Here is a 24,152-nt window from a genome sequence, read left to right as displayed (position 1 = left end):
TAAGCAGGCTACTCGTGTATCAAGAAAACCAGCAAACAAATTCAGGTGGCAAAAAAACAACAACAAATAAATACAATAAAATAAAGCAGCCGAGCTTCCATTTCACGTCACAAGGAGGCGGATGGCGGCCGACACGGCACACCGAGTGCACAACGCCCCCTTTCAGCGTAAGCTGGGGCAAGCCCGCTAGGTATTTCCCCTGGCCGGAACAGGGGGCACGAAAGGGGCATGCACAGCGCTGATATACAGGCAGTACTAAAACAATGCACAACTGTGTTTGCTTGTAATTGTATCGCTTGTCCGTGGTGGTGTGGAAGGACGTGAACCAGCTGACAATGCGGTGCATTACGTGTTCGGTTTTTGTACATGACTCGAATTGCCTGCGTTCAGTTCTCTTGATAGCAAAGCAACAATGATGGACTGATTACGTGACCAATCCATCGATTCATCAACGACTCTGCTCGTGGTCAAGGCGGATGCAAAGGCTGCCAGTTGGGTGGCTGAAAACCCAAGTGTGCGCGCACAACATAGAAAGACGGGGGAGAGGGAGGTGCGGGGGGGGGGGGGGGGAGTGAACGGAAGAGAGAGTTAAATGTAAACTACCATGTCAACACAGAGACATGTCAAACTGCAAAGAGGGTTCAATCAAACTACCATGTCAGTGCCCAAACCAACTGACGAGCAACCCAACAATGGTATCTTTCGAACAGATCATACAAAAAACGCGTTAGTTAATTCATTCAGGCCTTTCTGCCGAACATTCATTCCCAGCCGGTCTGAATCATCATCTTCCTTTACAATCGCGAGGAGGGGGGGGGAGGAGGGGGGGGGGAGGCGCGCATTTCCTCACGAAATCAGTCACGGTTAAGAGACAGCTGTAACCGTAAACAACTACCCCAATTATCGCATTTCGTTTGACAACAAACGCAAGTCTGCAATCCATAAAGACTACAAAAGTATTGTTCTGGTTTGTCACATTAATTTTCAGCCATGCAAGGAAAACGTTTCAATCCCCCCACCCCCACCCCCCACACACACCCCGCCCTTCTCTCTCTCTCTCTCTCGAATAAACTCTTTTTTCTTCCATTCAAGAGCAGTTTACTCGCCAAGTGCTTTCAATTACAAACTACAAATTTATGTTCATTAATTTGTTCATTTGTCTTGTAGCCGCAAAATCACTCTCGAAGTTGTCTGGTCTTTAAACAGTATAATTAAGCACCCGTGAGACAGCCAAAGAGAGAGAAACTGAAGAAGAATAAAAGCGGCCAAGCGAGCTAAAGGCGACAGCGCTGGAACAACACGCGGAACACTTCATTAAGCGCTCAATCTGTGAGATCGGACCGTGCCGGCGGTATTCCGCCTGACTGGCTACTGCTACCGCCTTGGATTTTCCGCCCCGACTGACCTTTAGCTTTCCCCTGTCCACTGACCGACAACACGAGTCACCCACCCATGCAATATAATGCTCTCGGCACACACACACACACCGCTCACTGAGCTCCTACTTGAGTGCCCCATCACATGCGTTAAAACGGAGATCACCAGCTGGTCTTTGCTATAAGAGAACTTCGAAGTTCCGCGAAACGCTCTTCTTGCTATATGTCGTTGTGTTTAAAAAAAGATAAAAACTTTTTTTCTTTTTTCTTTTTTTTAAACCACATCGTTTTGCAGCCTAATGAAAAAACGTGAAACTTTGAACTCTGAGTGCATCAAGGTGAAAGCGATCAAAAACAACTTGATGGGGGTCAAGGTAGGTGGAGGAGATGAAGAGAAATTATGCGAAGGTACCCTGGCCTCAGTTCTGCTCTCTCTCTCTCTCTCTCTTTTTTTCTTTTTTTTTTTTTTTTTTTTTTTTTTTTTTTTTTTTTTTTTTTTTTTGTATGAGGCACCTGCCTCGACTAAGCGTGTATGTTTGAAGTTTGATCCCCCGTTGGTGCATGCAACATTTTTCTTTCTTTTAATCGGGATTCTCCCTGGTGCCAGAGTGAAACTCCTTCCCTCATGAGTCATCAAGCGTTAATACCCTTCCACACTCAATACTCAAGTCCTTTCTCTTCTCCCTTTCCAGCCCTTTCGAAATAATGATCACCATCGGCTACACCGCATGAAGTGTGGACATCGATATAAAACGTAACTTCAGTTCATTACATAACTCTAGTATGCCAGCCAACAGTCTGAATCCTTGACAGGACGCTCATCGGGTCTGTACAGGGCCACTAAGTGTGAACCACAACACAGTTGGTTTTTTGTTTTGTTTTGTTTGTTTGTTCTGAGAAAGAAAGTACCGCCTGAAAGTCTCAGGTGTCATCTGAGTCGCATGATCAGAATTAGTCTTTCGTTATTTTTTTTTTTTTTTTTTTTTTTTAAGCTCAGATCACTGGGTGGAAATATCTCAGATTAATTTTCAGCAGTTCAAGACTAACATAATCTTTAGATATGTTTTCAGCAATCCGACACTAACACAATCTTAAAACTAAATAAACTAACTGACATTTGAATGACAAAGTAAAATAAGAGTATGGAGTCAATTCTTTAGTACCTAAATATCTTTGAAAAGTAACAAACAATCACCCTGAGGGCGTTCATACAGAAGAGGCATCTAAAATAAATATGTGCCATTGACATATGCGATGTAAACATTCACTGTTCAAAATGAACAAGGAAACTGGTGACAATATTCCCCCACCCAACCTTCACCACCTGATTTTTTCTTTCCCCCATAAATTCGTCGTAACTGCTGGGGTAAATTTGTGATATCTGCTTGGTGCTGAAACTGATAATTAACAAGCATAATACCCGAATGATCACAGCATCCAACACTAAGTACAAGAACTTGCTTGTAAATGCGAAAGAGTACGAGCACGCGTATGAGTGAAAAGGCGACAACCAATGACTGTTAACAGAGGCGAGCATGCTTGTTGCAAACGGAATGCCACAGACAAAAGCAAAGAGCGAAAACAAACGAGCGACTTCGGAGACGGAGCAGAAGAGAAAATAAACACAATCGAGAAGAAGGTGCACAAGAGAAAAAAAAAAATTTAAAAAGTCAGTCCTCCCCATCTCCCATCCCAAACCCACACACAGAGCTTTCCAGCCCACACACAGAGCTCGGACCTCCCCATCACAAACACCGAGCCATGGTGCACATGACTTTGCATCACATGTAAACCATTCACATATACTGTAAACAATGCGTCAGCACACGGTCGTCTCCGATAAAGACAAAGGCGGGTGACATTGGACAACGAGCAAGAACCTCACACTTCAGGTCCCCACCCAACCCATTCTGATGACACTAATACCCGTCCTGAACGGAGTGCAAACAAACTTAGGGGGCTCGATAAAGAGGCGTCACTCACAAGGACGGTATAAATACAGATTTATGCGGCAATAAAACGTGAGCTAAAGTCCTGTGGCAACCTTCTCACACGCACCAAAGAAACACGCAGATCTACCAACGGATCAATTTGATGGCGCGGCCCAGGTGAGCCCTAAAAACTTTCAACCACACGCAGCGGGTCAACGTTCTCATGACTGCGGACGTTCCGTTTAAAATTCTAAGATAACGACGACCGGTCGGAGCAACACCTGCGTTTACAAATGCAGGTTGAACCTACTACTGGTCACGTTGTTCAAATACTGGATACGGGAGTTCTGTCTGGTAAAAAGAGTTCTGCAGTTGTACGACCTGTTGCTTTGGGGATCAATTTGAAAGCCTCTGACCCAGGCCCTCGTATCGCGAAGGTCATGCCCTGACCTTTGCAAGCCTCTTATAAATATTCTGACGTTTGAATTCTAAACCAATGATATTATTGTCTGTGATTACAACGCAGACACTAGCTACACACTGAACAAATAATTTGACACTTCTTCGCCCACAGAAACTATCAATCTCGATGTTTTCAGCTGGAGACTACCAATCCTGGCAGACTTGATTAAAACCAATCCACACATGGCAAATATATAAATAAAACAAATACTATGCCGAACTTATAATACATACAAATCAAATGCAACAAAACAACAAACGTTTGATATACCCCGCTCCCTTGCCTAAGGCAAGTGAAAAGCCAACAGACGACATTCGCTTCTGCCTCTGCCTCTTCCATGAAACAAACCACACCACAGAAAATGAAAGCGGAAGGTACATTGGTTTACTGCGCCATGTATACGCTAGAACCATGGTTTATTGCCCCATTCAGCGAATTTCATGCTACAACGCTCAGCTTATAGGTACAGGGAAGGCTTATAGAGACATCCACCTTCCCAACCACGCGATGGGCTGTCATACTTTCATTCTTGGTACGTTGTGCTCCACACACACAGGTCCAGGTCCACACACAGGTCCCCCCCCCCCCCCCCCCCCCAACACACACACACATTCGCGCGCGTGCGTATACAATCATTCACAAAGATGGGGGAGGGGGACGGAGAGAGACAGACAGATGCAGATACTGACTGAGACAGGCAAATTAAACGAGAGTCCAAACCTTTATTGTCAGTACCTATTTTCGTGGGATGCAACTAAAGATATTTCACTCAGAATCAAAGCAAGTCAGCAAAATGCAGACAACTGTCTCCGAATGGGCACTAGCCAATGTCAGGAATAAACCCCCAGTCAAAAAAAAAAAAAAAAAGCATGCCAGACCATTTTGCGAAGATCATATCTGTGCTTATGCAACACTACCAGGAACAGAATTCGAAACAATAAGCCTCTTTAAAACCGCTGTTAATTAAATATCAGCGTTTCGACAAAGCCACTGGAGACTGCTCAACATCGCTCGAGTGCTAACAACTAATGTCTGAAATCACACGGACCTGGATCTGACAAGAGAGGGGGGAAGAGGCGGAAGGGGAGGGGAAGTCCCGCCTGGGGTGTTGCGAAAGCTTTCTTTCACAAACAATCCCAGACCTCCCCCCTCGCTCTTCGCGAATTACACTACCGTCTATCACGTGCGGAAGGAACTGTACCGGGATAGAGACTTCCTCCCTGACACTGACTGACATGACATGCCTGGAACGGGAGGAAAGGGAGGAACAATGGTAATTTCACACCTTAAGAGGTGGGAACTTCCCGGCAACAACACGGACTGTCACGGGCAGGTGGTAGTACCGGTATCGCCCTGTCCAACACGGACTAAGAAGGTGACGACGACAGAGCACGGAGCCGCGAACAAAGCAATGAACGTGACTAGGTCTTTCAGTGCGGACATGACACCCCTCACCCTCCATTGCTTTTTTTTTTTTTTTTTTTTTTTTGCTTTTTTTCCCCCGTTGTCGAGTGTAATTTGGCAAAGACAGCAGTTAATGACTCAAAAAAGCATGAGCTCAACATTATTTCATTTTTCGTAAGGTCCTCAACTTGACCACGTTTTCAAAACTTTGTCTGCACAAAAATAGTTTTCCCCCCTAAAAAATCGGTCGTTAAAAGCTTTACATTGCTCTCACCAAAGATGTATTCACTCGGTGCAATTGTAAGAAACAGTTGTTGTCCCCCTACCGTTTCCTGACAAGTTGAAATGTCTGCAGTGGTAGGAATTTGTATCATGAGAAAAAAAAAGTTTTGAAGTAATCGGTGCTGGCCACAGCAATACAAAATTAGAGCAATATGATCACAGAGTACCCTTTGTTCTGGGCTTACTTCAGTAAACCACGATATTTGTAAACATAATCATAGAAAGCTATGGGTTGGAAATCCTGACTGGCTAATATTCTGTCAAACCTGCTGCTCAATATGGCATGAGCATCAATACAAGTATGTCTCTGCTACAAAGCCTTGACTCTGAAAATGATTAATACACACTTTTTGTCTTCGATTTCTGGTTACTTCATGCCTCATCCCTGAAACCATCTTGAAAAACTCACTCTCTTTAAAACTTATACATCGTCCAAGTGTCTGAACAGATTCTCTATGTGTGTATAGTAATGTACAATAAATGAATGATGGCCTTCAAAATCACTGAGACAAGGAGTTTGAATTATACTCCCTGTTTGGTGATATATATATAAGCAGGGCAAACCCACAGGTCTAGTTTGCATCAGTTTGACATGGTACAGTGTATGACACCAAAAAGAAAGTCAATACTTCTTAAATGCTACTTGTGACGAATGTGAGTTTTCAGGATGCAATGAACATCAATACTTTAAAAAGCAACACCAAACAACAACATAATGATCAGAATGAATCACAAGCATAAAAATTAAAATGTAATCACAGCACACTCTGCTCATGATCATAGCTGCAGAAAGAACAAAATCAAGTGTTAAAATCAGGACCAGTCTACCTGAAATACACAACTCATCAAAAACAAAAGCACATGAAAATATTTCTGAGCAACACATGAAAAATAATACAAACCGTACTTTTCCACTTCAAATGATAAAACAAATAAACATGCCCCTCAGATCTTAAGATATGAGGGTTTTTTCTGAATCATAAGCAAATTACACAGCCCAATACATAATAAATCTGTAGACATAATGATAATGCATCAAAGAAGTAAAAGTAACAACAACTCTTTTGTCTCTGTATCTGTTATTAATTTCAAATGGAAACAGGAGCACATACAAGCAATGACAACATATACGGCACAATTTTCGTTTGGACTCTCTTAAAAATATGTGTACCTACCACTCAAAACGAAGGAAAAATAATGCAAATCATCACATATTCCTCAACAATCACAGAAACATTTTTATTCACTACCTTTATCTCAAACGACATCTGTTGTCTGTAAACACCATTTGCCATTATAAAGCAATTCATTTAATATGATCAATACTACAATAGACACAATTTATTATTCAGTAAGAGAATACAATTCAAATTTTAATTATCACTGTATACTTAAACACAATCTGTAAATCATTTGCTTTAAATTTGAAGGTTTTTCTTCTTCAAGTGCATGTGTACATGTATGTGTATGTGATATGTGCATGTACATGGGTGTACCCAAAAATTAAAACAACAAATAAAGCTGACAGATGAATCGTTGACAAACACAGTCAGATAATCAAAAGAACTGACAAATGCAGAGAGATGGGTGAACTGGATGGATGGATAGACGGGAGGGTGGTTGGGTGAACGTGAATGATTGAACAGAGAAAGTTGGATAGGTAGAAATGTGATTGGGTGAATGAGAAAGAGGTGAGTGATAAACATATGTCAGTAATATATCCATTCTATGCTTAGACTTTCTCTCTTTTAATGATAAGTAATCTGACATTTTCAGTGCACAATATGACTGCCAATGCAAAAAATCATATCAAGATGGACATGTAATTAGTTTATAACAGTACATCAGTAACAAATATAAAATAAAAATTGACAAGGATGCATTGTAAACTAATCATCAAGCAGTAACAAATATAGTATACAGTGCAGTGCATGATAAACTCATTATCAATGCACTGAAAATCACTATCACTAGTATCAGAATAGAAATGTAATCCATGCATGGCGATTAGTAGAACGTCATGCTGTCAGTCTGGGGTATAATACTACTACTGCTAGGCTCTCCTGATATTTCATAATTTATATATTCTGAGCTCTAACTCAAACTAGACCCCATTCTTTACAATGATATCCAGTTCACTGGTAAGTGGTATCAATGACATGCCAATATGTGCTGCATTTTAGTTGTGAAGGAATACCGTTCTGTTAAATGTCGGACAGGTTAAGGGCAATAAATGAGGGTGGCAGGAGGTGTATATGGCGGATAAAACTTTTAAATAATTTATCACAGATGAACATGAAACATGAGGGAAGAGCAGTGCTGGAGGGGGGAGGGGTTGGGGGTAGACATCAATCTGACAAATTACTTTGTCATAATCTTTCAACAAATAATTTCTGTTTTTTTCTTTTTCAAAGGCGAGAGAGAGGACTGAGTGTAGGTGATACAGCCAGCCACACATACACACGGTGATCAATGATGGAGACACAAGAAAACAGAAGGACAGAAAAGGCAGATGAACGGGGACACAGGACAGGTGGGCATCGGTGACAAAAACTGGACAAAGGCCTGGGGAGACTGAATATAATGCATTATATAAAAGTCATTAATTGAATGAGACAGAGACTGAGCGAGACAGAGAATGAAATAAGATAACAAGACAAGGGCTGACTGAACTAGTGATATTTAAAGACAATGCCGAGCCGAGAGAGACGACTTATGCTAGAATCATATGCACATGCGCACATCTGCATTGCATAGATCTGTGAGTACATGCTAAAGAATACATGTTCATTACTTTTTAGTTTGTGTGAATATGCATGAAAAGCATGTTCATTCACTATCAATACTTTCCAAATGTGTTTGCATTCTGCAGGAGTATACAAGTGAAAAAAAGCATTCAACAAATCATTCAAAAATAGATTTGCTTTACAATGTACAGATGATGTTCCTCATGATATGAGAGCATTCTAATAATTTCTTTTCCCATGAGGTGCCTCCCCCTGCCCCCCTCCCATCTCCCCCCTCCAAAATAACACAAATCACATATCAGGATAAAACTTTTTTATGAGGCTTTTGATGATTTACAGAACAGTCTGAAACTGCCAACGGGCAGTTAAAAAAAAGAAAAAGACCTTGTTAGATCCAGACGGAAAAAATATGTTCAGAATTTTTCGAAAACAATACAGTCCATGACTGAACCTGTAAAGTGAAAAATCACAAAGGGAGAGATGACAGAAAGAATAAAAGATGCAGAAAAAAGAGCAACAGAAAAATGTATGTTAAAGTGAAATAGTTCCCAGCAATGAACATCCTCCCTGTGAGGACAAACATGTACAAACCCAAATGCTGCCAAAATCCACATCAGAACATATGAAGACCACTTGTATAAATAATACCTGTTATTTTTGCTCAGTACTTGAAAAGTAGTTATTTAAAGGAAATAATCAATTTTCTTAAACATAATTTGTGTTCATATTACAAGTAATCTACAAAGAAAAATATCTACTAGTGTTTACTAATAACTGTATTATTGCTGCAGCAGTTTCATTTCCTAGGTAATTCATTTGCGCAGGTGAAAGAACTGGGCATGTCAGTTTGAAATACAGAATAAGTTTCCTGATTATTATCATAATTATTTTTCAAATTTACAAATGTCATGGAGAGTATGAAGAATGCCAGAAGTCTGAAAATTTTAACTGAACATTTCTCAAAGGAAACAACATGATTGTAATTTGTATCAATTCTTTTCCCTGGAAATTATCCACAGCATTTCTATTTTATCTCTCTGACAGATGCACTCACAGACCTCTAACTTATTCATAATGAAGCAAGTACTACCAAAAACATGTTGAAAAAGTGAACAAATGGGGATTTAAAAACAAAAAAGTATAAATGATCAATAGAGAAAATCTTGCAACTTGAAAAACAAGGCCTGATTTTACAACAAATTTATCAGGAATAGTTCATTAAAGAATTTCAATCTTTTATTTATTTTTTTTTCTTCTTCCTCTTGACTAATACCCCTTACTTTCATTTGAACTTCAGACTGGTAATATATCATTTTAGATGATTTTCTTTTTATAGCAATGTTTTTCTTCTTTTTTTTTTCTATTCTTTATCTCTTCATCCTGACCCCTTCCCCCACACTGCACTGAACACCAAAAGTGTTTCAAAAAACAAACAAAAAAGGCACCAAAAAATATTAATAACTCCAACAATCCAAGACCAATTCAGCAAAGTGGGGGAAAGGTAATTGGGAATTAGAGCAGAAACCCCACTGTACCAAATTCTGCAACAATAAAAACGTTTGAAAAGTGCATCAATGAACAAAATGTTGGGAAACCCAATGTAAGCCTCTCCCTTTCAAACTGGTGGGAAACCCCTCTGCCTTATTATTCAACAACGGGTGAAGGGACTGGAAAGCAGAAAGATGGGGGATTCCAGTTGGGTAGAGTGTAACCAGAAATGAGAAGAGTAACAGCACTGTGAAACATGCGGTGAATGAGGCGGGTGGCAGACAGCTGATGATTAGATAGATGGAGAACCCAACTGCAAATGCAAACATACAACTTAGAAAATGCAACAGAGAAACAAAACAAGTCGGCTTCACTGAAACGGAACATGAACAATAATTCATACACACCTCCGCCATGAAGTTGGGACAGTGCTGGTGGCTGCAGCAAAATGGCCAAGTAAGAGTAAGTTAACAGTGAGGTAGCTGCATTGTCCAATATAAACCTCTCCACAAAACCATACTTCTACTTTCAATATATACAAATACATATTATAAGGCTTTTCATGAAATCCTCCCCTGCCCTTTTGTGATGCCCCCCACTGAGGTTAAAGTCACTAAGACACTCCTATATATCTGCCAAGCACTCCAGAATTTCAATCTGATCTCTTTGGGGTTCTTTCTGCCGGCCCCTTGAAGAAGCCTGGTGGGATTCATGCTCAAATATTTATCAAACCACTCAGCTGTAATCTGCAGTCACTTCCAAGCACCACTGGTCCACATGATATCAGGGGGCCACTGCTGCTCTGAAGTGGCCTGCACAAGGTAGAAGACACTTGAGTGCACAGTGTGATTTATGCTACTGCACTACTGAGGAGCATGCTCCAGGCTCATAGACCAGCTGATAGCAGTTCCTTCTCAGTTCTGGCACCCCAAGCTAATGATAACGTCTTGAGAAACAAACAAGGTGGGCACTTGAAACAATCTGTACACTTCAAAGGTATCTACACGTTTGTCACTTGGACAAAATTTTCTTGGGAGTATATATTTATTCATGCTTCACATGCTTTTTTTGTCCAATCTTTTGTGTACATGTGTGTACATGCTACATGTCAGAATGTATGTACGTGAACAGAAAGAGGAAGAGAGACACAGAAAGAGAGATAGAGACAGAAAGAGAGATTGAGAGAGAGAGAAAGGCGAGGGTGGTTGTGAGTGAGTACGGACACCAAGATAGAGCCCTGGTCACTCCCTTGGTAGTGTACAACATCACAAATGTACCAGTATGTGTTTACATATACTTACATATAATAATTAATATGCACAGATACACAAATAAATTTTTGAAACTAAGTGTTTTGCAAACAACCCAAATTCACATAAAATTAAAAACAACATCAATACAGAAATATATGAAAAACTCAAAGAGACTTCAAACATATGGATCAAATTCCCTAATCAACACTATTTTTTTCAACCCATTTTGAGTGAAGAAAATATGCATACACAAAAACCCTTTTAACAGTGTTAAATCTAGCATAATCATTCATCATCACCATGAAGAAAAAAAAGAAAAGGAAAATGAGTTCTTTCAACCCCTGGTCTTTGAGTAACCTTGTTCTTGAACTGTTCCCCAATTCCAGACCTGTGGTGTCTGCCAAAGACTTCAATGTCCTCAGGCTGTTGGGGAATACCACTGAGTGGGTGTAATCAGTCTCTACTTATGAGGAAATCACACGTCACAAAGTTTGGGTCTGCCAAGTTCTACACCATAGCAAACTCATAAATCAGCAGGGGGAGGAGCACAGTAGCCTGTGCCCAACATATTCTGAACCAGAACCAGGTACTACTGAACACCATCAAAGTGACTCAGCAGCAGCGCAAGGTCTTCTCTGGTGGAAAGTCTTACAGCATCCTGATACAAGGTGATAGCTCACTGTGGACTGTCAGTTCTAATGTTGTGACAGTTATGCCTGGTTGTGGCAATGCATTAGCAAGGAAATGAAAAGAATGCCACTGACTGACTTTGTGACTAGGACAGTATGAGGACATGGATGATGAAGCAGCCAGAAAGGGAAAAAAAAAAACCCACATCACTGTAAGAAAAAACAAACCAAGACACACACAACAACAACAAAAATACAAGAATAATTTTTTAATACAAATCTAAATAATGAAATAAAAAAAATTAAAAAAGTATAGAAAACCTGCAAATCCAAAATTCATAATGGCCAGTATTAATTATCACTCAAAGTTTTACAACTAAAACATCTAGCTATTTTGATCATTGTTAATGTGTCCATTTTATTTTACCTTAAAATGTTTCTGTTTCAGTATTTCCTGTCAAACATTTTATGAGCAATGCACTGAAGCAAGAACTGTAATCAAATCCTGCACGTTGACAGCAGCTAATGTGCAGAGTCGCTTCCCTTGTTCATGGCAGATGAAACATTTAACTGCTTGTTCCACATCATTAACTTTTCATCACACAGTGCTTGTGACTCACAGCAGATTAAATAACTTTCAACTGGATATTCTGAATGAATCACACAGATTGCAACCCCCTACCATCACCCCACCTCTCACCCCTCTCTCTTTAAGGAACAGAAAGTGGTTTTGGAGGGGGACTGGTGTAGTGGAGGCACTGTAGCAGTCAGTCAGTCAGTCAGTTGGACTTCTGACCTAGCCTCCACCAGTTGATCAGAGTTCAAGGCCCTGTTCTGGCAAGGTATTGTGTCCTTGGGAAAGGCATTTGCTCAAAATTTCCTAACTCCACCAGGTAGGTTGGGGAAAGTTAAAATGGCGAAAGGAGAGGACTGGTCCCTGCTTACCAATGCTGAGACCAAGTCATGGTGGATATAAACTCACTGCTCTGATGGCCATAAAAAGCTATAGTACCTTTAATTTTTTGTCTCTTTCTAAATCCCAGATTTTTGTTTTGCCTTCATCAGATAAGAAGCCAAACCAATGAAATCAACATAACGGATTACAAGTCAAACAAATAGTACTTTTTCAGAAACATGGCTTGAGAAACAACAACAACAACAACAACAAAAAATGCTGAAATTAGTGAAAACCTGTACAAGCACAAAACATGTAGGTAAATGAATGTATTCAGGAATCTATGCCTGTCAATGCTTAGAAGATTTTCAAAATATAATTATTTCCACTCAACTCATGAAATAATTTTGCCTTAAAGTTAAATACATAAAAACATTGTTTCAAATGAAACAAAATATTCTCAGAATGGCAAGAAGGAAAAATGTCAAACCGCTGTTGTTGTTTTTTTCTAATTGTGTACATACCTGGCAGTGATTGCCTTGTTCCTTAGCTATTATGCACCCTAGCGCGCGCACGCACACACACACACACACACACACACTTTACCATCCTCTCCCTCCCACCTAAAGACAGCCCTAAATCTGTGATGAAAAAAACAAAGGAGTATTTTCTCTTATACTAGTAGTAATAACAAAGCCATCTGAACTCGAGTCTGCATAAATAACAGAACTTGCCCTTTCTCCTGCAAATGATTGCGAATATTTTCTCTTAAACTAGTAAGTGACAGAGCGTTCTGAACTCGAGTCAGTTTAAATATTAGATCTATACAAACTGAAACAAAACACACAGAAGTGAGCTGTCATTTCTCCTGAAAATGATAGTATCATCATTCACAAATGAATTTAAACACAGACCACAAACACATGTGTACGAACACTCCATGCATTAACAAGGACATGATTTACACTGAACATACATGCTCTTGTTCATTTGTTTTACACAGTATCCAGCCATTTCGGTGGAGGAATTCACAATGACACCCTGTTCTCACAGCTTTCCAACATTTCCATTTCACTCAATTGACAGGATACTTGTTTGTTTGTTGTTTTTGTCCTGGCGATCATTTTATCTGTCTTGTAGCCTGCAGAGCTAAAAGCACAAACACTATTTTTAACAAAAGAAAGGGGGAAAAAAAAGAACCTGCAACACACTGAGGGACCTTTGAAAGCAATTTAATGCTCAGCACTATGCATGTAATGTATTCATCCACACGCTAATATATCATTGCCAGTTATTTTCAGCTTGCAGTGTCAAAAGAGGGATATAAATGGAGCCCATCATGCAAGCTTTGGTTTTTGGCCTCAGGCAAAGAGAAAGAACTTGGACCTGTATAAGTTCCTGACCAAAAATGGCAATTTTATTTTTGCAAGCTGAGGTCACCAGCCAATACAAACATTGTTCCTTGAAACATCGCATCATTCACTGCACAAAGACCTGGGGTTACAAATCTCAACAGACCAAGAATGGTTCCAGTTCTCACTGCTTTGATAATAAAAATATATACAAATATATGCTATTATACATGTTGTATCAAGCTCAATCTGATAAGCCACCACCAATGCATTCAATATCATTCAGTCTCTTCTCAATAAATACACTGCACCTGCAGACAAGAGTATCCAACCACCTGTTCTTAAATTAAATAACAGCTGTATACAATTAATCATTTTGCTGATTGCATCATGTAAATGATTTCCTCTGCCTTACACATCAGGAACTCACAAATGAAAATTATATTTCATGAAAGCTTTTTCTCCCCCCCCCCCCTCCCCCTCCCCCCATCATAAATCACACTGCTTTCAACCCACTCTCCTCTTCAAATGTTTTATGTATACAGGCAAGCACATCAGATTAAACACACACATACACACACGCTCAAACACACAAAATAACCTGCCTCCCCACCTCCTCCCCCAAGGCAACCTACATACCTTGTCCTTTCTGCGTGGCCTTTTCTCCTTCCCAAGGCAACCGAGCGAGGGCAGACAGCCAGACATATGACACAGCAGTTTCAAGGTCACCAGGAATCCAGAAATATCACACTTCCAAGAAGGAGGAACGGAGAGGACGATCTGACAGAAAACCCTCACTCACACCCAGACCCTCTTGAGGCACACAGGCCAACCAGCCAGGGTTGTCCAACACTTGGGCTCAGAGTGGCCACATGGAGCTATGGGTTGAGGCCCTGGTGACGGCAGTGGTGAAGTATGTGTCCCAAGGCTAGGTGATGCATCATCCACGTGCTGATGGTGACGACCACATAAAACAAGTCCCCTCTGAAAGCAGACAGAAAGACAGGTGCTCACTCATGTATTCCACTCGCACTCTCACTGATTGTTCAGGCAAGGACAGTTGCACTGACTGACCCGGCAAAAGGGTGTTCACACCTCTGAAGTGAGTGAAACAACTGCAGTCAAGTGGGGGATACCACTGTCCTTCAATCAATGATACAGTTACCAGCCCCGGGGTGTGCTATATAGCATCACCATGTGACAACAATTTGTCCACACAGTGATCCATCAGTCTGTCAACCAAATGGTCAGTCATCCTGTAACAGCTTATCAAACAGCCTGCAACTATTAGGCTATCTCCATCAGTCTATGTGCTGCACACCAAAAATCCAGGGACAGTTATCATGCTACATGCAGGCACAGGCATTTTCTTGATAACAAGCAACTCCACCTCATAAAGAATATAATGGATGCATTTATAATCAATATCAAAATTCCCTTACTTAATCATAAAATCAAAAAAAGTTGTTATCACTAAGTGACTAACTGTATCGCTATCAGGGTTAACATGTATGCCTTACTTTATACACCATTAGTAATAAATCTTATATAATTCAAGAATGTGTACTTACCAATAATCAAGTACTCAAGCAGAATTTGAAAAAAAGGAACAAGCACATAAATCACAATTCATTGAATGATTAAAACTTAAAAACCGAATGCTTAAAGACTTCAAAATTAAACATTATCATAAACTGATAAAGACTGTTCAAGGCCATCTCATTGCTTTTCAACAGTCTGCATTGGACAAGAAATTGTAGTTTTCTACACCAGCATGATCAGGGTTATCGATCAGGAAGTATGCATTCCACAATCATACAATGACTGTTGTCTTATGAACAGGTCCAAATTTCACAACAATCCTTTGCCTGATAGTCTATTCCAATAAAAATACATACTTCATCACTTGTAATCCCTGTATTTGCACAGTGAAGCCTTTCAATTTAATCTCTGTATTTTCTCATCTGTTGTTACTTTAATCTGATCGTTTACAATTGCACATCACCCTGTTAAAAAGAACACAGTGACAAATTTTAACTTCAGTTTTCAAGGTTTTTCTTTCCGTAGAGAAATGAGGAACCTCACAACTGTCAAACACTCAAACAACAAATAAAAGCACTCACACTCCCTAATGTCCAGTTCTCCAATGACACTATTTCTCACATGATTTTCACTTTTATACTGGGAAAGCGTAATGCTAGTCACAGCTGTTTCACAGTGAGTTTGGTGGCTAAAAACATTAGTCAACTGTTAACACACAGCTGCCAGAAGCACCTTGCTCTATGCACAAACTCATTGAGTGGCTCACAAACTGACGCACACAAGCACACACAACCACTACGTGAGAGGTATTCGCATGATGCAATATGTTTTGGTCATGTTGTGTCAAATGGGCACCATCCACAAACACACACACACTGCCTGTGAGATAAGTGCATGGTTATACGGTATTGTTGTGTTCATGACAGTGCAACACCACAACCTCCCCTATAAATTTTCTTTCATGTGTCCTCCATGCAGGTGCAGCTGATATGCTACCATGTACACAGCTGCGCGCTCTCTCTCTCTCTCTCACCTGATGCATCCACAGAGTCAAACCCACAAACATCCCACACACTAAGGACTGGGGGGTTATAAAACGCCTTTGCCAACCAAACTTCAACCCCTCCTGAGGATTGAAAGTATCAAAAAGATAAGAGAACAAAGGAAACAAGCCCAACAGAAACACTTTCGGTATGGCTAAGCACACGGAGTACATGTGGTGATTATGATGCAACACTACAACTGAACAGAGAAGGATTAAAGGGGCACATGAGCTGGAAGTTTTCTGTTGTGATTTACTCATTCATTCCAAACACCATATAAATTATAATGCCCAACAAACACCATGAACTATTTCTGGGCTGAACAAGGCCTAAAAAAAAAAAAAAAAGCAGAATTCCTACTTCTGCATTTGTGGGCAGAAACTTTTATGTGTACTCTATTACATTATCAACAACAAAAAAGTGCACTTTTAGTGTAATGTGTGTGACATCTATACCCAAATGTTCGATGCTCCAGCGATCATCATATATCACACTTTTTTCTTCTTTTTTTTTCTCTAATCACACACTTTTCCTCTCTTGTGGATAACACCTGCACACAACTGCAGGGTTTTGTTTTTTTTCCATTCAATGTTCATATATATATATATATATATATATATATATATATATATATATATATATACATACACACACACACATATATGTATGTATATATATATATATATATATATATATATATATATATATATATATATATATATATTTTTCTTACTGACAGAATCTATGAAGAGCCAGAAAACATTTTTCTAATTCCAATCTGATAAATCACTCATAACTGTATGAGGGAAAAAGCAAACTGGAACAAAAACACACTACAACCACCAAAACCACAAACAACAAGGTATGATTCAAATAAATGTAAACACTCCAATAAGTCAGCTGTCACTGTGAAAACTGTGAAGGCTCCAACGCTTTCCTCCACCACAAAATGTAACTAATGCATACCACCAACCTAACTTTTCTCTCACACAACCCTCTGTCAACAATCCTTCAGAGTACATACAGTGTAAACAGCTTCACGCTTCCACAACCAATCCAAACACCATTACACAGATCAGCTATTCAGGGTGCTTCCACTAAACACAGATAAAGGCTCCAATCTGCAAGTTGTTCTCAACAACTCTAAGCTGCCTTCAGTCCACCAGCCAAGTTGACTGCTCAGTAATTCTGTTATTTCCATTTCAATTCCACTCTACAACATAACTTCCTTGAAAAACATCGGCAGTGAACAAGCATTCCTAGCACCAACAATAATCTGAACCTGTCGGGCAAGACAGCATGTGTTTTGAATGTTTGATGTCTTTCCTGTGGGTCTGAAAGGTACTTGGTTCAAATCCTGGCACTGCCTGGTGGTTGGTGAGTTTTCCACTCTCCCTGGTCATATTAAGTGCAGAGTGATCTGCTTGTGCCTTAAGCTGCATCATGTAGTGTGTACACATGTGATGAATGAATACCTAAACCATGTATGCATGAAAAAAATATAAAATACTCACATTAATATGACTGTAATCCATGTCTGTGTCTGTTGGGTAAAGAAAACGTAAACACGCCCAGCTTGCACCCATGCCCCAAAACAGCAAGGTAGAAACATCCCATGTGCATAAAACTAAATGGCCACTTGTACTTTTTCAGTGAGGGAAGAACTTTTTGCAGGCCACAAAAAAAGAACAATACCACACTATCAACAAAATATTTTAGTTTAACCCTCAAGTTCCCCTGCAGAATTCCTGTTGCAAACTTCATGTTCAATTTATTACCAAAAATAGTTGTGATTTAAGTGTAATAAATGTGCATGACATTTATAAAAATCAAGAACCAAAATATTCAGTGCTTTCTTAATAGTCTGGGGCCATCAGATTGTAAGTCATGTCAGCTCCTGTCCTTGAAAATATATGTTCAATTCTAATTCGTATTTCTATATATCTATATGACATTCAAATTAAAGTTAAAACAGCTGAAATTAATTCTCACTTTTCAAATCTTTACAGTAAGTTTCCTTTCCCAGTTGGGTGTATTTTTACCAGTTTGAGCGTTACATTTAGTTTTGAATTCAGTGTAGCCTTGCATGTTTTCGTATGCAGACACTGTAAACGTAAAAACAAGGTTATCATAAAATTTTAAAAATCATAAAAGTGTGAATGCATCTGTGTGTGTGTGTGTGTGTGTGTGTGTGTGTGTGTGTGTGTGTGTGTGTGTTTGACTCAATGTGTGTATCTGTTAGATTTGTTAGAAACTATGTAATACTGTGCATGTGTGGACAGTCTTTTTCGTTCTTATAAAGGGAAACCAAGATATCATGTCAATTTTGTTCAAATATGAGCTCAACTGCAATCAGTCCAACTTGTCTTGTTGTACTGTTGGAATTTTCTGTTCGAAAGCTGCTTATTATGTGAAGATTGTTTGCCTGAAGTTAGGCATTTTATAAAGCAAGCAATGTCCAGCACCCCAATCTCCACCTTCTCCCTCCCTCCCTCCCTGAGGGCCTATATCAAAACAAGCCCATAACTTCAATGGAGCTGGAAAAGAAATTTCCCCATACTCTGCATTGAGATATGGAATTACCACCAGGAAGACGTCACTTCTTAAGCAGGATGAAAGGTAACACCGCTCAACGCCACTACCCTCCAGGCCAGACCACTGCCCTGTTGCATGCTGACATGCTACAACCCAATTCATCATTTATGCAGTCTGCCGACAGCCACATTACAGTCCCTGGCCAACACATCTGGTTGGACTGACTAAGCTAGCCTTTGTCTCACAAGCCGTCAAACAGATTCCAATGGGCTATGCCAGCCCAGGTTAATCAGTTCACTGATTCTGATCCTCTTATCTGCTCAAATGCATAAGAAGTTATACTGATGTTCAAGCAGAGCTGCCACCAAATGAAAATATTCATCACGTCTCAGAGTGTTTACCCATCTGCAAAAAATTTAGAATAAAAAACAATGACTAAAATACTAATCACCTAAATTTCTTCTATGAACTGTACTGAACAGATCTGTTGAGCAAATTGTTCTCTCTGTATGAAATTCGGATGCTCTCACCAGGGAGAGCATATTGCTCCAGTGAGATCACCACCTTTTTTTTTTTTTTTTGCTGCCTATAACTAGTATAAGTACAACTGTATTTGTTTTTGTAACAATGTGGATTTTTCTACAGAATTTTGCCACAGAGAACCTTTTTGTTGCCATGGGATCTTTTTCATGTGCAAAGTACATGCACACAGGACCTCAGTTTATTGTCTCATCCCAATAACTGGCGTCTAGACCACTATGCAAAGTCTAGCAGATGAGGAGAAAATACTGGCGAGTGTTGGATTCAAACCAGTACACACAATTTTTCTCGGTTTCTAGGCAGACACATTACCATGAGGCCAAAACTCTACTGAAATAAAGCAGAATGTGCCACATTCTCAGAATGTGGTTTGGACACACACACACACACACACACACATATATATATATATATATATATATATATATATCCTTGAGTTGTGGTTGCAAATTTGGCAAAGTAACACCAACAGGCTAATTCTGTTCGACTCCTTGCCTTGACTGGCTTGCAGCTTTCTTCCCTTGTCTCAATTATCTGACTTGTCATCCTGGCATTATTTCCCTGTCTGACATAACATCTCACTGGCTTCTAAGTTCTATTAATAAGACTATGGTCCCATTCATTTGTCAGCTGTAGAAACAGCTATAGTATTAAATAACAAGCATAATTTTTTTACATGAAATTTTTTTTTTTTAACTCCAGAAACAGCTATGGTATAACCCCCTTTTTCTTTTTTTTAAAATTTTTTTAAGTGGTTTCCAGTCATGCAGTGCCATTACATCACCCTGCAAAAGTACTCTTCACTTCTCCCACATGTTCAGAAGTTATACACAACAGTATTGTTCAAATATCATGCAGCTTGCTGTCACTGCAGTGTCTCTACTTTGATGACAATGATCACAGCTCAACAGAATATCTTCCCAAAAATGGAAACTCAACATCAATTTTATTTCACAACCTCATGACACTGGAGACCTTGCATCCAATTATCCCAAGCATGAAGTGACATGAAAGCAAAACTTTTACAAAGCCTTACCTGATCAATACATTAAAATGGAAAAAAAAGCAAAGCATTTATTACAAGTCAAGATGATGAGAGGATGTTGCTTTTGATGAGAAGATGCTGCTGCAGAGACAAACTCTGCAAGTTTAAATTTACATTAAAGCTTACAAACATAGGGTACTTGCCTGCCTCAGGAAAATGGTCATCTGTGATATTAACCATGCAAAAATCTGAGCAGTCAGTACAATACAATCATCAGGTAATGATGATCTATAGTTTCAGTCTTTTTCAAGATCATTTAATTTAACTCTAGCTAAACTCCAGTTGGTTCAGGTTTAACTCGGCAAAGTTTTCTTGGGATTTCACTCATTTGAAACATCCTATGATCCTATAAATTAAAATTAACATAATCATGGTGAAGCAGCTTTGAGATGCGATACTCAGAGTCACTGACTGTTTTCTTCTACATCATCTGCACCATTCTGAATTTATAATAAGCATGACTTATTTTCCTTAGTAAAATGACACTCACACAAGAGATTTTATGCAAGGAAGCTTACTCATACTTTTTTTCTGGGGCACTCATATTTAGCAGAAACTGTACAGAATATTCAGAACAATGTTAATGCTTAATGTGAAGCTCATTAGGAAAATCAGAAGAAAAAACAACTACTATGTAATGCAGATCTACACAAATTACATATTCCCCAATCTCTTGTGTGGACTTATGCACACATGAACACCTTCTCACTCACTCACTCAACCCCCACCACTGAGCCCCACTCAACCACACTGACACGCACTTTCTCCTCTCTCACACTCATGCTCACACACAGCAAATGGCCTCCCTTTGAATGTTTTTAATTTTAGCAAAACATAACACACACTATAAATGCCTGTTAATGTATCATTAACATTCAAAGATCAAATACAGTGTTACCAGTGACAAAAAGCCTCACATCACGAATCACATCATACACAGTGAACCCTACATTATCGACATCATGAATCTTATCAAACAAACTTACAAAATGAACCACAAACATATCAATGATCAAATGACCACCAGGAAAATAAGAATACATTATCAGTATTATTTTATGGAATAATGGTTATTACTGTTACTGTGTTAGTCATGTTAGAATCAACAATTACACTTACAGAATCATAATTCATATGGATAAAAAAACAACAACACAAAAACCTAAGGACCCTGAGCACAATCAAATTTAATCTTAGGATGTCTCCTCTTCTACAGCTACGACTGGAAAGCACAGAATTTGGTGCTGAGCTCAACCTCACTACTCACTAACCTGAAGTTAAAAATGGCACTGCTCTTCCTTGCTCAGTCCAGTGCATGCAAAAATACACTTTGGCACACGCGCGCGCACACACATACATACACACACACAGAGTTAGTGACACACACACACACACACACACAGAGTTAGTGACACTCACACACTCAGTCAATGACATACACTTACTCATCTTTCAAGCAACATGGACCATTTACTGATCATCACGGGGTTGGGGTCTGGCTCTCTCTCTTTCACACACACACACGCACATGAAATCCCACACAAATACAGTATTAAGATAATATTTACTTTAAGTTAACAATAAATTAACATTGATTATGTCAAATATAAGTCAGGTTCCTGCTTAACACTAACTCTAAGAAGGTATGAACTGCTAGAGATCAAATGCTGCAACAGTGATTTTCATGTTATTTTGTTGTTGTTATTCAATATTGTTTTCAGTTTTGTTGTTACTTTTGTTCTTGAGTGTGTTTAGGCTGAGGCAGTGTTGGCAAAAGGTAGCAAGAAAGACACAATTCAACACTAGTAAAATCCTGTTGATGGACACCAAAAATCATTTCCATCAGTCAAGGAGTCAACATCTTATTCTTATGTTACACCATCTGTCTGCCCAATGTATGCACTGCCTCATACAATTTATGTGATAGCATAGCTTATTAAATGTGATTGGGCGATTTTACATGCATGTGTACATACACTTGTTTCAGTGAAAAACAAATAAAAATTCAATCATCTTCATCATGATAAAGTCCATTCATTAAAAAGCAGCTCAGCTTTTGGCCCAGTGTAATCAAAAAGATGATTTCAGTAAACTGCGGTTATGTGAAGGTTTTATTATTTTACTCTATTGTTTATTCTAAAACACCATTTCATCAGACTGAAATAACATTGCACCCAAAGCTGCCTGATTCTGTTGAGAAACTTAAACATTTGTCATGAAAGTTTATGAATGTTTGATTCTTTCTGCTTGTTTTATGCCTGGACTCTGATGAAGAGTTACACAAGTTTCCACTTTGCTGAAAGCACACATTTTAGTCTACAATGATCTTGCAGTTCCTAAGCGGTATCATCACCCCTCTTTCCTTGTCCCATCTCCCTCTCCCACAAAAAAAAAAAAAAAAAAGGAAAGGAAAAAATATAGTTTTTTTTTAGTCGTATTTATAGATGGTTCTAGGCTGGGGTCTGGTGAGCTTTCGCAACAAAAAGGAAAGGTGAAAAACGAAAATAAAAATAACTTCTGTCCACGTTTCCAATAATAAATACACTAAATAATCTTCAAGTTTTAAAAGCAGATTAGACGAACACACGTTTTGTTTGTTTGTTTGTTTTGCTTTTTTTTTTTAACGAAATTGCGTGGATGAAACAGATTCCGGGACAGACCTCAATCATCTCATTATCGAATTTTATTTTCTGTTAATGATTTCGCAAAGACAACCTAGCAGACGCCGACATGTGCATCGACGAGAAACAATTTTCATATATATTTTGCTTAAAAACATGCGCGCATGCTCATGCATAGTGTGGCGAGCTATAACGTTCAATTTCCATACTCACGTATTCAGTGAAACTCCTTAATGACCGTGCGATCCGGTTAGAGAGATTCCAGATAGAAACATCAACTAGCATTTGTTTTGGCTTGGTTCAAATCCAGCTTGCGGTTGTCAATTGCGCACGCTCGCTGCGCATGTTGGAAGATGCAAAAGTAGACGAAGAAATTCACGAAACGAAGTTGGACCAGGTCAAGTGAGGTCAGGTTAAGGCCACCGTTTAGCAGCCTTGCCCCGAGGGCGGAATGATGTCAATCGCGGGCCACTTTTATTGTGTTTTACCTGGGTTCAAGGCTTTACCGTGGCCTCAGCTCCACTTGAATACGAATGAGCGATGTGTCGCTCCAGTGACCGCTTGGTCACGAACGAATGAGTTTCGATTTGGGGAGGTAGGTATGTGGGGGTGCCGGGTGGGATAGACCACTTGATGTGACCCACAGAGCAGACATGAACTACTTTGTGTGTGTGTGTGTGTGTGTGTTGTTGTTGTTGTTTGTTTTGTTTTGTTTTGTTTTTCTTTTGTTGTTGTTGTTGATTTGACAGTCCAGTCACACATGACTTCACGAGTTCATCGTGGAGGTTATTATTATTATTATTATTATTATTATTATATAGCGCTGAATCTTGTGCAGAGACAAATCAAAGCGCTTTCGCACCAGTCATTCAAACGCATGCATAACTCTAAAACTGGAAAAAACTGAAGACAAGGAAGAGGCAGGGAAGGGAGGCTATTTTGGGAAGAGGTGGGTTTTAAGGCCAGACTGAAAAGAGCTGAGTGTGGAGACCTGTCGAAGCGAACC

At 39.4% G+C, this 24,152-nt stretch overlaps 1 protein-coding gene across 3 annotated transcripts in view; it reads right to left on the bottom strand.

Annotated features, from left to right (window-relative positions):
* LOC143288411 (cytospin-A-like) overlaps positions 1-23,478 on the bottom strand; it is a 94,385-nt gene extending 70,907 nt beyond the window's left edge. For 2 of the 3 annotated variants that reach the window (XM_076596846.1, XM_076596847.1), the window contains exons 1-2: positions 23,360-23,478; positions 14,460-14,804 (exon numbers count right to left, since the gene is read on the bottom strand). In XM_076596846.1, coding sequence (XP_076452961.1) covers positions 14,460-14,525 — 66 coding nt within the window. In that variant the 5' untranslated portion in view covers positions 14,526-14,804; positions 23,360-23,478. Of the gene's footprint in view, positions 1-10,098; positions 10,130-14,459; positions 14,805-23,359 lie in introns of all 3 variants that reach the window. The other variant, XM_076596850.1, reaches the window with a different exon arrangement.
* Positions 23,479-24,152: the final 674 nt, after the last annotated feature.

Source organism: Babylonia areolata, chromosome 12 (assembly GCF_041734735.1).
Source record: "Babylonia areolata isolate BAREFJ2019XMU chromosome 12, ASM4173473v1, whole genome shotgun sequence".
In the NCBI taxonomy this organism is placed as follows: Eukaryota; Metazoa; Mollusca; class Gastropoda; order Neogastropoda; family Buccinidae; genus Babylonia; species Babylonia areolata.
This window is presented reverse-complemented; position numbering and strand designations above follow the sequence as displayed.